Source organism: Panthera tigris, chromosome D1, assembly GCF_018350195.1.
Source record: "Panthera tigris isolate Pti1 chromosome D1, P.tigris_Pti1_mat1.1, whole genome shotgun sequence".
In the NCBI taxonomy this organism is placed as follows: domain Eukaryota; kingdom Metazoa; phylum Chordata; class Mammalia; order Carnivora; family Felidae; genus Panthera; species Panthera tigris.
In genome coordinates, this window is record NC_056669.1 from 108,577,710 (window position 1) to 108,590,784 (window position 13,075).

The 13,075-nt window shown below is 45.0% G+C and overlaps 1 protein-coding gene across 9 annotated transcripts in view; it reads left to right on the forward strand.

Annotated features, from left to right (window-relative positions):
• The window catches only part of DPP3 (dipeptidyl peptidase 3), a 34,997-nt gene extending 22,576 nt beyond the window's left edge, over positions 1 to 12,421 (forward strand). For 8 of the 9 annotated variants that reach the window (XM_042957312.1, XM_042957315.1, XM_007091841.3 and 5 more), the window contains 4 exons: positions 75 to 195; positions 1,271 to 1,450; positions 8,658 to 8,820; positions 11,900 to 12,421. In XM_042957312.1, the coding sequence (XP_042813246.1) occupies positions 75 to 195; positions 1,271 to 1,450; positions 8,658 to 8,820; positions 11,900 to 12,072 (637 nt within the window). In that variant the 3' untranslated portion in view covers positions 12,073 to 12,421. The remainder of the gene's footprint in view (positions 1 to 74; positions 196 to 1,270; positions 1,451 to 8,657; positions 8,821 to 11,899) is intronic. The other variant, NM_001301051.1, reaches the window with a different exon arrangement.
• Positions 12,422 to 13,075: the final 654 nt, after the last annotated feature.

The following is a 13,075-nucleotide window of genomic DNA, read 5'->3' on the forward strand; positions in this document are numbered from 1 at the left end:
TGTGCTGGCCAAGGGGTGGGTCAAAACCCAGGCAGCCTCTGACCGGCCCTGCCACCACCCTGTCCCTCCACCAGGATCTTTGGCTTTGAGGGGGCTGATGCGGAAGATGTGATCTATGTGAACTGGCTCAACATGGTTCGGGCCGGACTGCTCGCTCTGGAGTTCTACACCCCTGAGGTGTCTAGCTGGAGACAGGTAAGGACCAAGGTCAGGATTCTAGGTGTAGGGATTGGACAACCATATCTACCTACAAGGTACATGAACTGGGTTTAATCCCAGACTCTACTGCCTATGGTCGGGGGTGGGGAGGTGGGTGGGGAGGGTAAGTCACACTGTTGTGAGCCTCAGTGTCCCTGTCTGTGCAATGGGAGTAATAATCCCCCTGCCCCCTTCTGATGGCAAATCGGATGAGGTGATTTTACTATGACTGCTAATAGTTGACTTGTGTAGGACTTACTCTGTGCCCCACACGTTTCTAAGCACTTTACCTGAATTGACTTATTTGTTCCCAGTGTCAACCCCAGGAGGTAGGTGTGTTATTACTCTCATTGTAGACATAAGGCAATGGAGGCACAAAGAGATTAAGTAACTTGTTGGTAAGTAGCAGAGCCAGGATTCAAATCCAAGCGGTCTGCCTCCAGAGCTTTAGGCAAGACTGGTCAGTTATGAGATGTGTTTCGGAAATAAGGTAAGCAGTAGGGACGTTCTTGAAAGTTATACGAGTATGTTCTAAGGAGGCGATCTTATGTCATCAAAAGAGCACACGTTTTAGAGTCAGGAAACTTAGGTGTAAGTCCTTGCTCTCTGTAACAGCTGTGTGATCCTGAGCAAGTCAGTTCACCTCTCTGGGCCTCTGTTTTGTCATCTGTAAACTGGGGATCCTGATGCTCACTTGGTCCCACTGTTGAATGCAAACAAGATGTGGAGGAGAAGGTGCTTGGTGACCTGGACTGCGGGGGACCCCCGGAGACATCTACTATCATCAGGGTGGGGTTTGGAGCAGAGAAAGGCATAGGGGTTGGTAAAGGGGAGCACAGGGCTCACGGTTCTGCCTGGGAATGGCCTTCCTATTTCCCAGGAAAGCCTGTCTTCCCTTGTGAGCAGAGAAGGGAGGAAGCATTTAAGGAAGAAAAAGGCCCACGGAATGAGGGAGAATACAATGGTAAGAATTAATTGACAGTTAATGAGCACATACTGTATGTTAGGCCCAAGCTCTTGATATGTCTTCCATCAGGGCTGCAAATGATTCCTTTCTTCTTGGCTCTGGCAGGCCCACATGCAGGCCCGGTTTGTGATCCTGAGGGTCTTGCTGGAGGCTGGCGAGGGACTCGTCACTGTCACTCCCACCACAGGCACTGACGGGCGGCCAGATGCCCGGGTCCACCTTGACCGCAACAAGATCCGGTCTGTGGGCAAGCCTGCCCTGGAGCGGTTCCTCAGGAGACTTCAGGTAAGCAGAGGCCTCTCGCCCTCCAGACTTGCTCTCCAGCACCACCTTGTAGCCTTCTGATCATCCGTTTATTTATTAATTTATTTTTATTTATTTATTCAGTCATTCGACAAGTCTGTATACCAAGTGTTACCACGTGCCAGGCACTGAGACGAAGGGAAGGCTTACTACTGAGAAGGGAAACAATAAACATGTGAACAATTAGTGAATGAGATCATTTCAAATCATGAAAAGACCTGTACAGGCAGTAAAACTTGGTGATGTGATAGCAAGCGAGATTGGAGAGGAAAGGGATGCAGAGCCCCCTTAGCCTGGGTGGTCAAAGAAGGCTTCTTGGAGGAGATGGTATTTAAGCTGGAACTCGAGTGGCAAGGAGGAACCTTGGCTGTGAGAAGATGTGAGAGCAGAAGAAACAGGAAGCACAACGTCTAGTTTGGGGATTGGAATGAGCTTCGTGGGTTGAGGGACAGGAGGAGGCCTGGAGCTTAGTAGGTAAAGGACAGTGGTCAGCGTGGCCCTGGCTGCTCTCCCATGTTGAGATGCTTAGAGCCGGGACCTTTGGGGGTTCTGGTGTCAGTATTAATCAGCTGTGTGATTGGGGCAACATACTCTGCCTCGCTGGGCACCACTTTTCTCATGTGTTAAATGGGATACATTCCCTGCGTCACCTGGCAGGAATCACATGAAACGACATACTGAGATAAAATGTCGTGTTCTCCAAGCCAGCGTGACGTTAGGTGTGGTCCATGGATCACCAGCATCAGCATCACCCAGGAGCAGCCTACAAATGCAGATTCTTGGGCACCACCCCAGACCTGATTCAGAAGTTGTGAGAGCAGGGTCCAGGAATATGCATGTTTACCTGCCTGCTAGGTGAGTCTGACACTCAGCAAAGTTTAAGAGCCACTGAAGGCTCGCTCTTCATGGTGCAGCGACTTCCATTGGAGCTGGGTCCTGCCAGCTTTTTCAACCAGTAGAAGGCCCAGCTTTTCAATTCAGCAAATACCTCTGTGTTTATACTCCTGCCTATTTCCAGAAAGGCATTTTTTTTTCTTTTTTTTTTTTTTTAAAACAATGATGTATTATTTTTTTTTAATTTTTTTTTTTTTAACGTTTATTTATTTTTGAGACAGAGAGAGACAGAGCATGAACAGGGGAGGGTCAGAGTGAGGGAGACACAGAATCCGAAACAGGCTCCAGGCTCTGAGCTGTCAGCACAGAGCCCGACGCGGGGCTCGAACTCACGGACCGCGAGATCATGACCTGAGCCGAAGTCGGCCGCCCAACCGACTGAGCCACCCAAGTGCCCCAAGAAAGGCATTTTTTTAAATAAAAGATATTTGGCCGTTAAAGTAAAATTAGAAATTAAACGTCAGTAGATGCAAAATGCAATATGATGTCTTAGATTCTGGAATAGAAGGCCATTAATGGGACAACTAGTGAAATCTAAATTAGGTCTAGAGTTTAGTTGTTAGTAATGTACCGATTTTGTACAATGTTAACAACAGGAGACGCTGGGCAAGGGGCATATGAGAACTCTTTGTTTTATCTTTGCAGCTTTTCTGCATATCTGAATTATTCCAAAATAGTTTGTTAATAGTAATAATAATAATAACAACAACAACACGTCACTAGGTGAAGGAGTCAAATCTCCCAAATCCTAGGCCAATATTGAACTGTGACTGAGTATTGAACAAGCACAAAGTGTTCCGTTCTAAGGACTGAACCAGTTCAGTCTCTGTATAAGAGGAATCATTCAGCAGGATGGACAGTGACCTCAGCAATAGTTTTACAGAAGAAACAGAATATGGAAGCATTTCTGGTGTGGCTCTTTGTTTTATTAGCCCCTTAGTAAAAGCCAAGAGCACAGCAAGGAGACCGCAAGCAGGGAAGATGAAGGCATTTCCATAAGGAGAGACTTCAGCCGGGGTCATACACGCAGTCCATTTTGGCCCACCGTGTATTGTGAAAATTGGCGAGGTTGGGTATAAATCTGTATTCCTGTCTTCTTGGAAGGACTGGCATCAATAGGCTCAAGTCCCATGTGAACAAGAGGCTGAAACTAAGCAGGAGCCACCATATTTGGACATTTGGGCAAAGGTCCCCGTTGGTTTTCTTTACTAGAGCTCATAACCTTGTAACCCTGGGTCTAAGAGGAAGAGGCTTACCTGGTGGGAGCCCTAGCAGGAGTCCTACTTTGCCACCTGCAGATCGGCAGAAGTAAGGATCAGACCCACAAGATGTCAGATACTTGGAAAAGAGTCACATGGAACTCCCAGAAATAAACTATCCAGCCAATGAAACTAAAAATAGGCAGGTTAAACAAGTTTTAGATTCAGCTAAAGATAAAAAAAAAATATACAGCAGGTAGCACAGAGACAAAGAGAAATTTTAAAAGAGGGGCGTCTTGGTGGCTCAACTAGTTGAGCATCCAACTCTTGGTTTCAGCTCAGGTCATCTCACAGTTCGTTTTTGGGCTCTGCACTGAGCATGGCGCCTGCTTGAGATTCTCTCTCTCTTCCCCCCTGTCTCTCTCTCCTGCTCTGCTCTCTTTCTAAACACACACACACACACACACACACACACACACACACACACACAAAACTTAAAAAGGAAAAAAAAAGAAAATTTAGAAGAGAAGTGGAGAGTCATGGGAGACAATGTGAAAAGGTCTAAGGAAGTAAACTGAAACTTTAAGAGGAAAGGAGAGAGAGAGGGAGGGGGAAGACATATTAGAAGAGATAATGGCTGAGAATTTCCTAGAACTGAGTAAAGACCCAATTCATAAGTCCATCAAGTTTTAGAATTCAGGGAGGAGAAGGAAATACATAGAAAATAGAAGGGGAAAAATCACAAATATAAGAGCAGACACAAAGGAGCTGAAATACAACTATGGAGAAGACCAACAAGTCCAAAGTTGATTATTTGAAAAGATAATAAAATCGACAAACATTTGACAAGGTTTGTCAAGAAAAAGAGTGAAGACACAAATAAAAGTAGAAACTTAAAGGGCACATAAGTACAAATATATCAGAAACTTACGTCAATAAAATTCACTACTTTGTTGAAGTGGACAAATTCTTAGACAAATAAAACATACTGAAGTCCACTCATGAGTAGATGACTCGAATGGTCCTTCAGCCATTAAAAAATTAAATCAGTGATCTAAAGTCTTCATACAAAAAATACTAAGAGTTTTATAGGTGAATCCTTCAGAATATTCAAGTAACAGGTGGTATCAATCTTACATAAACTCTTCCAGATAATGGAAAAAGAGAGAATGTTCTCCACCTCATTTTATAATGCTAGTTTGACCTGGATACCAAAGTCAAAGATAGTTCCAAAAAGGAAAATGTAAATACCAAAATTCTAAACAAGATCCTAGCATACCAAATCTAGAAAATACCAACTTGGATTTATCCCAGAAATGCAAGGTTTATTTAGCATTAGAAAATACATTTATGAAAATCGCATATTAACAGATTAAAAGAGAAAAACCACAGTCATCTCAATAAATTTAGAAAAACTCTTAAAGACCTTTTATATCCATTATGATAAAAAAAACACAACTCTTTAAAAACTCAAGAGTTTAGGGGCATCTGGATGGCTCGGTTGAGTGTCCGACTTTGGCTCAGGTCATGATCTCGCAGTTTGTGAGTTCAAGCCCCGCATCGGGCTCTGTGCTGACAGCTCAGAGCCTGGAGCCTGCTTCAGATTCCATGTCTCCCTCTCTCTGCCCCTTCTCCGCTCATGCTCTGTCTCTCTCTGTCTCTCAAAAATGAATGAACATTTAAGAAAAAAAAATTTAAAAACCCAAAAACTCAAGAGTTGAAAAGAATTTTCTTAACTGATAAAGAATTTTTCAAAAAATGAAAATAGCTTTCAACTGTTGAAACACTACAACACTCCTTTTAAAATCAGAAAGAAGACCAAAATAAAATAAAATAAAAATTAGAAAGAAGACAAAAATGCTCCCTATTTCCACTTCTGATCAACAATTTACTGAAGGTCTTAGGTTTTGGAAGGAAACGAGAAGAAAAATGTAAAGTTTAGGCATTCAAAAGGAAGAAACAAAACTCTTCATGTTGCAAATGATATGACTAGGCAAGCCAAACAAATCTACAAATTGTTGAAATTAATGAAGAGTTTCACAGGGTTGAATAAAGTCCCAAGAGGGTTTTTCATGGAACTTGACAAGCTGATTGCAAAACTTAGATGGAAGCATAAATGATCATGATGAAGAGCCAAGGCAGTCCTGAAGCAAAACCGGTTGGGGGACTCATTCCATCAGATACCAAAATTTATTCTAAGATTATTAAGTTCAGTATAGCCCTGGGGCAGGAATAGACAAACTGACCAGTGGAATGAACCAAGAACCAGGCATTGACTCTCGTATATGATAGAAGGGACATGGTAGGCCACTGGACAAGGGAGGGACCATTTAATAAGTCATGCTGAGACAACAGGTTCTCCTTATGGAGAGCCAAACTGGATTTCTACCTTCTGCAATACATAGTCAACACCACGAGATTAAAGTCTTACATAGGAAAGGCAAAATTTTAAACTGGGAGAAGAATATCTTTATGACCTCATAGGGAAGGAGAATTTCTCTAAGCACAAGAAGCACCAGCTATCAGGGCAAAGATCAGTCCTTTTAACTACATTCAAAATAGCTTTGGGATGCCTGGGTGGCTCAGTTGGTTAAGCGTCTGACTGTTGGTTTCGGCTCAAGTCGTGATCTCACAGTTAGTGGGTCAGGCTCCACACAGATAGTGCAGAGCCTGCTTGGGATTCTCTCTCTCCCTCTCTCTCTGCCCCTCCCCACCTGAAAATAAATAAATAAAAACTTTAAAAAGTAATTGGCTTTTATTGGAGAAACCTGGCTGGCTAAGTCAGTGGAGGGTGAGGCTGTTGATCTCAGTATTGTAAATTCAAGCACCATGTTGGGTGTAGAGATTATTTTAAAAAATAAAACCTCTAGGGGCTCCTGGGTGGCTCAGTATGTTAAAAGTCTGACTTTTGATTTCAGCTCAGGTCATGATCTCACAGTTCATGGGGTCAAGTCCCACTGTCTACACAGAGCCTGCTTAGGATTCTCTTTCTCCCTCTCTATGCCCTTCCACTGCATGCATGCGCTCTGTCTCTCTCTCAAAATAAATGAATAAACATTTAAAAGTTAAAAAATAAGATAAATTAAAATTAAAATTAAATCTTTAAGATTAAACTAAAAATACAAATAAAAGGGACACCTGGATGGCTTAGTCAGTTGAGTGTCCAATTTTGGCTCAGGTCAATCTTGCAATTTGTGGGTTCAAACCCTGTGTTGGGCTCTGTTCGACAGCTCAGGGCTTGGAGCCTGCTTTGGATTCTGTGTCTCCCTCTCTCTCTCTGCCTCTTCCCTGCTCACATTCTGTCTCTCTCTCTCTCAAAAAAAAAAAAATAAATAAACATTAAAAAATTTAAAAACCAAAAATAGCTTTTACTCATCAAAAGTTACCATAAATAATGTGAGAAGATGACTCTTAAACTAAGATAGGGTATTTACCATATATGTATTAACAAAAGGTTAGTATTTAAATAAATAAAGAACTTAAAAAAAAAAAAAGGTGAAGAAAGGACAACCCAACACAAAAATAAGCAAAACTCATGAACTGGAGAGGAAAATGAATGATACATCAACTTATGGGAAGACGTTCAACCTCTTGAGCAATCAGGAAAGCACAGCTTAAACCACATGAGGTTTGTACCACTAGCTTGGCAAAAATGAAGAACTGCCAACACCAGCCGGGTATGCCAGGTGGTCAGGGCTGCCAGCCACTGTTTCTGGGAGCATCGCCTGGTCCAACAACTTTGGAGAACAAGGTGGGCTCTTCTAAGATTGAGCATTCCCCTGACCTCTAGACAAATGATTCTCCTAGAGAAACCTGCATCTGTTCATTCTGTTCAGCAGGAGATACAAAGGGTGTCAACAGCGGTGCCAAATGGCAAACAGCACAAGCTGCCCATCAGCATGGGAAGAGATTAAATTGTTTGTGTTTATAAGTGGAATACTGGACAGCAGTGAGAGGGGTGAACTATAGCTACAGATGAATCTCAGACATAAATTGAGCAGAAAAAGCAAATCATAGGACATAAGCCAAAGTTAAAATAACATGGTTGAGAGCAGAATTTAGGGAACACAGGGAAACGATAAGCACAGAATTGGGGACTATATCCTCAGACAGGAAGCCCCAGGATGCAGTCAAGAAGGGAGCTAACTTGGGGTGCCTGGCTGGCTCAGTCGGGTAGAGCATGTGACTCTTGATGGCATAAGTTAGCCCCATGCTGGGCATAGAGCCTACTTAATTTTTAAAAATTGGGGGCATCTGAGTGGCTTAGTCAGTTGGGTGTCCAACTTCAGCTTAGGTCATGATCTTGTGGTTTGTGGGTTCGAGCCCTGTATCAGGCTCCATGCTGACAGCTTAGAGCCTGGAGCCTGCTTCAGATTCTGTGTCTCCCTCTTTCTCTGACCCTCCCCTGCTCATGCCCTGTCTCTTCTCTCTCTCAAAATAAATAAACATAAAAAATTTTTTTTTTCTTGGTGTGGGGGCACCTGCGTCAGTTAAACGTCTGACTCTTGATTTCAGCTCAGGTCATGATCTTATGGTTCATGGGTTTGAGCCTCACATCAGGTTCCATGCTGATGGTGCAGAGCCTGCTTGGGATTCTCTCTTTCTCCCTCTTTCTCTGTCCCTCCTCTGCTCATGTACATGCTCTCTCTCTCTCTCTCTCTCTCTCTTTCAAAAATAAATAAATACTTTTTTAAAAATTTAATTTTTTAAAAAAAGGCAGGAGCTAAGTCAAGCTGGGTGCTGGTTGCATGGGTGTCTTATTATTTTTTATAACCCATGTATTACATTGTTTATGACCCATATGTTATAACCTAATATATATACTATATATTTTGTGTATGTGAAATAAAAAAAAAAGTGATGGTAATGCTTTCTCTGTCCACAGCTCAAATGAGACAACCAAATGAGAAATACTCGCTTCACTTTACTGGGCACTTACTATGAGCTAAGCCCTTGATCTACATTTCTCACATATTCAGCACAGTAACACCACGAGAGAGCAGATACTGTCCAGGGCTGGGCACAGTTGGCTGCAGCCCCTGGCAAAGCCCCATGGATGCAGGGGAGGTGCACTGATTCTTCCTGCCTTCCCACAGGTGTTGAAGTCCACGGGAGATGTGGCCGGAGGCCGGGCCCTGTATGAGGGGTACGCAGAAGTCACTGATGCACCCCCTGAGTGCTTCCTCACCCTCAGGGATACCGTGCTGCTCCGCAAGGAATCTCGGAAGCTCATCGTTCAGCCCAACACTCGTCTTGAAGGTAACAGACTGCTGAGCCTCCTTTGATGGGGGGCCATTCAGGGCCCCATGAGAGACGAGGCCTGGAACCAATCCCTGGGCTCAGGCTACCTGAAGTGACTCCTGCCTCTCTCCCTCCCTGCCACAGTCAAACCCCAGGCCAAACCCCAGGCCAAAACCCCAGGCCAAAACCCCAGGCCAAACCCCAGACCAAACCCCAGGCCAAAACCTCAGCATCTACTACCTCCCCGCTACACACACGGTTGTGCTGCTTATAAGACAGTGACTGGAGGTTTGAGGAAGGCCAGCAGAGCAGGGGCTAGTGAAACAGACAGACTTCAGGCTTATGGGAGGCCAGGAATAGTCCTGGAGAATCAGGCCTCTCGGTGCCTGGGGATGAGGAGAGGTCAGGGCAGGCAGTGAGTTGGAACCCTGCAGGCTGGTGGAACTCTGGGGACAATGTGACTCTGTAGAGCCCAGCAGAGAGATCAGCAGCCCCATGGTCCCTCTCCCTCCTCAAATGATAATCCTGTTTCCAGAAGCCTTGACCCTGTCTGCACTGCACTTGTACCTGTTGTATTAGAGGCCCCTAGGGTCCCAGCCTGCTGCTGCATTCACTTTCCGCTCCCCTCCTGACCCATCGTTCCTGACTCCTGTCACATGAGTTAGTGCCATACCGTGGTTACCACATGAGCTTCAGAGCTGTTCTGTGACCTTGGCCTAATCATTTAACCTCTCTTGGCTTGGGTGTCTTCAGTCATAGAGCCAGTGTTGGTTGTGTGCTGACGCTGTAGTAAACCTAAATTAAGTACTCTCTTCAAGCTCTTAGTGCTTTCCTTGGATTAACCCTTTAAATCCTGACCATAGCAGTGCCTGGCTGGCTCTTGAGGTCATGAGTTCAAGTCCCACTTTGGGCATAGAGCTTACTTAAAAAATAAAATAAAAATAAATCCTCACACCATAACCCAATGAGGTAGGTATTACCCCCGCTTTACAGTTAAGAAAACAAGCACAGAGACTAAATTGTTCAAGGCTTACAGCTCTTTACTGGAAGAACCAAGAGCCGAATTAAGAGCGCTCCTCACTACCATAGTCATGGGCAGTCGTGGAGGCTAAATGAAGTTATTACCTCCGACTGGCAAGGAAAACACATTTAAGAGGCTTATTTCCAACTCTTCACGCTGCACTCCAGAGGCTCCAGGGGATTTGGCCCGGACCCCTAGCAGGCCTCTGGGACCCCTCTTCCCTGACTCACTGGCCTCCAGGTTCATGGCCTTTCCATTTCTCCAGCCCCCTGAGCTTGCCCCGCTGCCATAGCCTTTGCGCTCAATGTTTCCCCTGCTGGGTACAGTCCTCCCCCGATCTTTGGTTGGTCCTTCTTGTCATTTTGGTCTCTGTTAAAATGGCACCTCCTGGGAGAGGCTGTCCTTGACCCCTCAACCTAAAGTGATTCCTTCATGCACTGTCACTCTCTGCTATTTTCCTTGTCTGCCTTGCCTCCATGTCGGCGAAAATGGCATATCCCCAGCAAGTAGCTAGTATAGGGCCTGGCACACCGGAGCTGCTCAATGCATGTCAAGTGAGTAATCATGCCAGACACATAATAAATGCTCATTACAACAGCATTGCTCTGCTTGTCCAGCCCTATGTGGGCCCTTGGGGATAGAGCAATGAATCAGACCCAGGCCCTTGCCTCAAGAGTTCACAGTCCATTAGGAATAAGGCCTAGAGAGAAATGATCACACCCAGGGAGTGTTAATAAGCACCCAAGAGGCCCAAACGGTGATCTGAACACTTAGAGAAGGTCACATTCACCTTCAGGGGAATCGGTGAAGCTTCTGGGGAGGAAGTGGTTAAACTAAGCCTGAAGAGCAGGTTGGATTTTCAAAGATGTGGTGGTGGTGGTGGTGGTGGTGGTGGTGGTGACTAACTTTTGAGGACTTTTATGTGGTAGTCACTGGGTAAAAACTTCCTGTGATTAACTCCCAGCAACCCACTGAGGAAGTTATTACCCCTATTGAGACACAGAGGAGCTGTGTATTTGTCTGAGGTCAACAGTTAGTGGGTGGCGGAACCAGGATTTGAACATGGGCTGTCTGAACCCAAAGCCTGTGGTATTAGCTACATACACCCCACAATGCCACAAGAGCACAACAAGGTTCTATGAGTGGTAAAGCATTGGAAGTATGTTGGAGGGAAATTCTTCCCATGAGTATTCAGGGGACCCCCAGAACAGCCCGTGAGTTAAATGGGTGTCCTTTTAACTCTGCTGGGTTCAGAGATAACGATGCTAGTGATACCTAGCACCTGTTGGGCATTTACTCCATGCATTATCATATTTATCTTTTCATTTTAGAGAGAGAGTGCACAAGTGGGGGAGAGGGGCAGAGGGAGAGAGAGAGAAAATCTTAAGCAGGCTCCATGCTTAGCATGGAGCCTTAACTGACATACAGTTAAGCTTGTTTTCTTAACTGTAAAGCGGGGGTAATACCTACCTCATTGGGTTATGGTGTGAGGATTTATTTTTATTTTATTTTTTAAGTAAGCTCTATGCCCAAAGCGGGACTTGAACTCATGACATGGGCGCAATCCCATGACCCTGGGATCATGACCTGAGCAGAGTCAGATGCTCAACCGACTGAGCCACCCAGGTACCCCTGTGCATTGTTGTATTTAGTCACCATAGCTTCTTCAGAGAAGTGGTACTATGCTCATTCCCATTTTATAGATGAGGAAAGTGAGGCTTAGAGAGCTTGTGAAATTTTCCCAAGGCCCCACAGTAGTCAGAGATGAAGCAGTTGCTGGACTGTAAGCTTTTGGAGGTCAAGGACTATCTGTTTAACCTAACATGGCACTAGAGTATATACTCATTAAGTGAATGAATGAATGAATGAGTGAATGAGTGCAGCAATTTATTGACTACTCCCCCTTTAACACTTCCTTCTTCATAGAGTTATTATAAGGATTAAATTAGATAATAAAACACCGAGCACGATTCTTGGCACCTGGTAACTACCTGCTTCTATGATTATGATTATCTGCTTCCCTATTAAGACCTTTCCCTGTTGCTGTTTTTTTTTTTTTTTTATCCTCCTCCCCAGGCTCAGAAGTGCAGCTCCTCGAGTATGAGGCCTCGGCTGCTGGTCTCATCCAATCCTTCTCTGAGCGCTTCCCAGAGGACGGGCCCGAGTTGGAGGAGATCCTCACCCAACTGGCCACAGCTGATGCCCGGTTCTGGAAGTGCCCCAGTGAGGCCCCATCTGGCCAGGCTTGAGACCGATTTATGCAGCTCCTCCCTCAACTCCATCAAACCACGTGTATGCTAGGGGAGGAGCAGGAGCTCAGACCTTGGTGCTACCTCAGCCGAGGGTGGTGACACTAACCTCTTCCATTTGTCAGCACTTTCCAGTTTACCAAGTGCTTCTCCTGTGTTATCTCATTTGATCTGCACTGCCCTTGGTAGAGTGGGCAAGGCCAGGCTCCTTATTCTGCTTCCCAAGTGAGGGAATGGAAGTTGTGAGAAGTGACCTGTCTAGATCCTGCAGGACTCAAAACCTCTCCCAATCCAGTGCTCTTCATGTATTACTTTTATAACCAGAAAAATAAATATTAGAAACAACCACCATCTTTGTGATCTGTGTGAATCCTTGCGTTTGCCTCACTTCTCATTTGTTCCCAGGAGGGTAATGGGAGCCCTGGGGAAGGGAAGGAAGGTCAGTTTTAGGCTCCCCTCTACAATAGGATTTTGATATCACCTCTAGATGGTACAAGACAAACACAAAGAGGAACATAGAACCATTTTTGCAGTCCTCCTTTGTGGCATTTCCTGTATTTTAAAATATTACAGGAGGGGCGCCTGGGTGGCTCAGTCGGTTAAGCATCTGACTTCAGCTCAGGTCATGATCTCGCCATCCGTGAGTTCGAGCCCCGCGTCGGGCTCTGTGCTGATGGTTCAGTGCCTGGAGCCTGTTTCCGATTCTGTGTCTCCCTCTCTCTCTGACCCTCCCCCCCCCCCGCCCCCCCCGTTTATGCTCTGTCTCTCTCTGTCTCAAAAATAAATAAACGTTAAAAAAAATTAAAATAAAATATTACAGGAGACTAAAAACTATAGAAACTCTCAACGTCAGTCAATCCTAGGATTTAATCTCTTAACCCCGTGTTTTGTTTCTCCGAGCCCAGACCGCTAGAGTAAGATGGGAAGAAAGGACATAGAATCTTTCCAGCCCGTTAACCATGAGGATGAAGAGGGTAAGCAGTTACTCTCACTGCTCATAAAC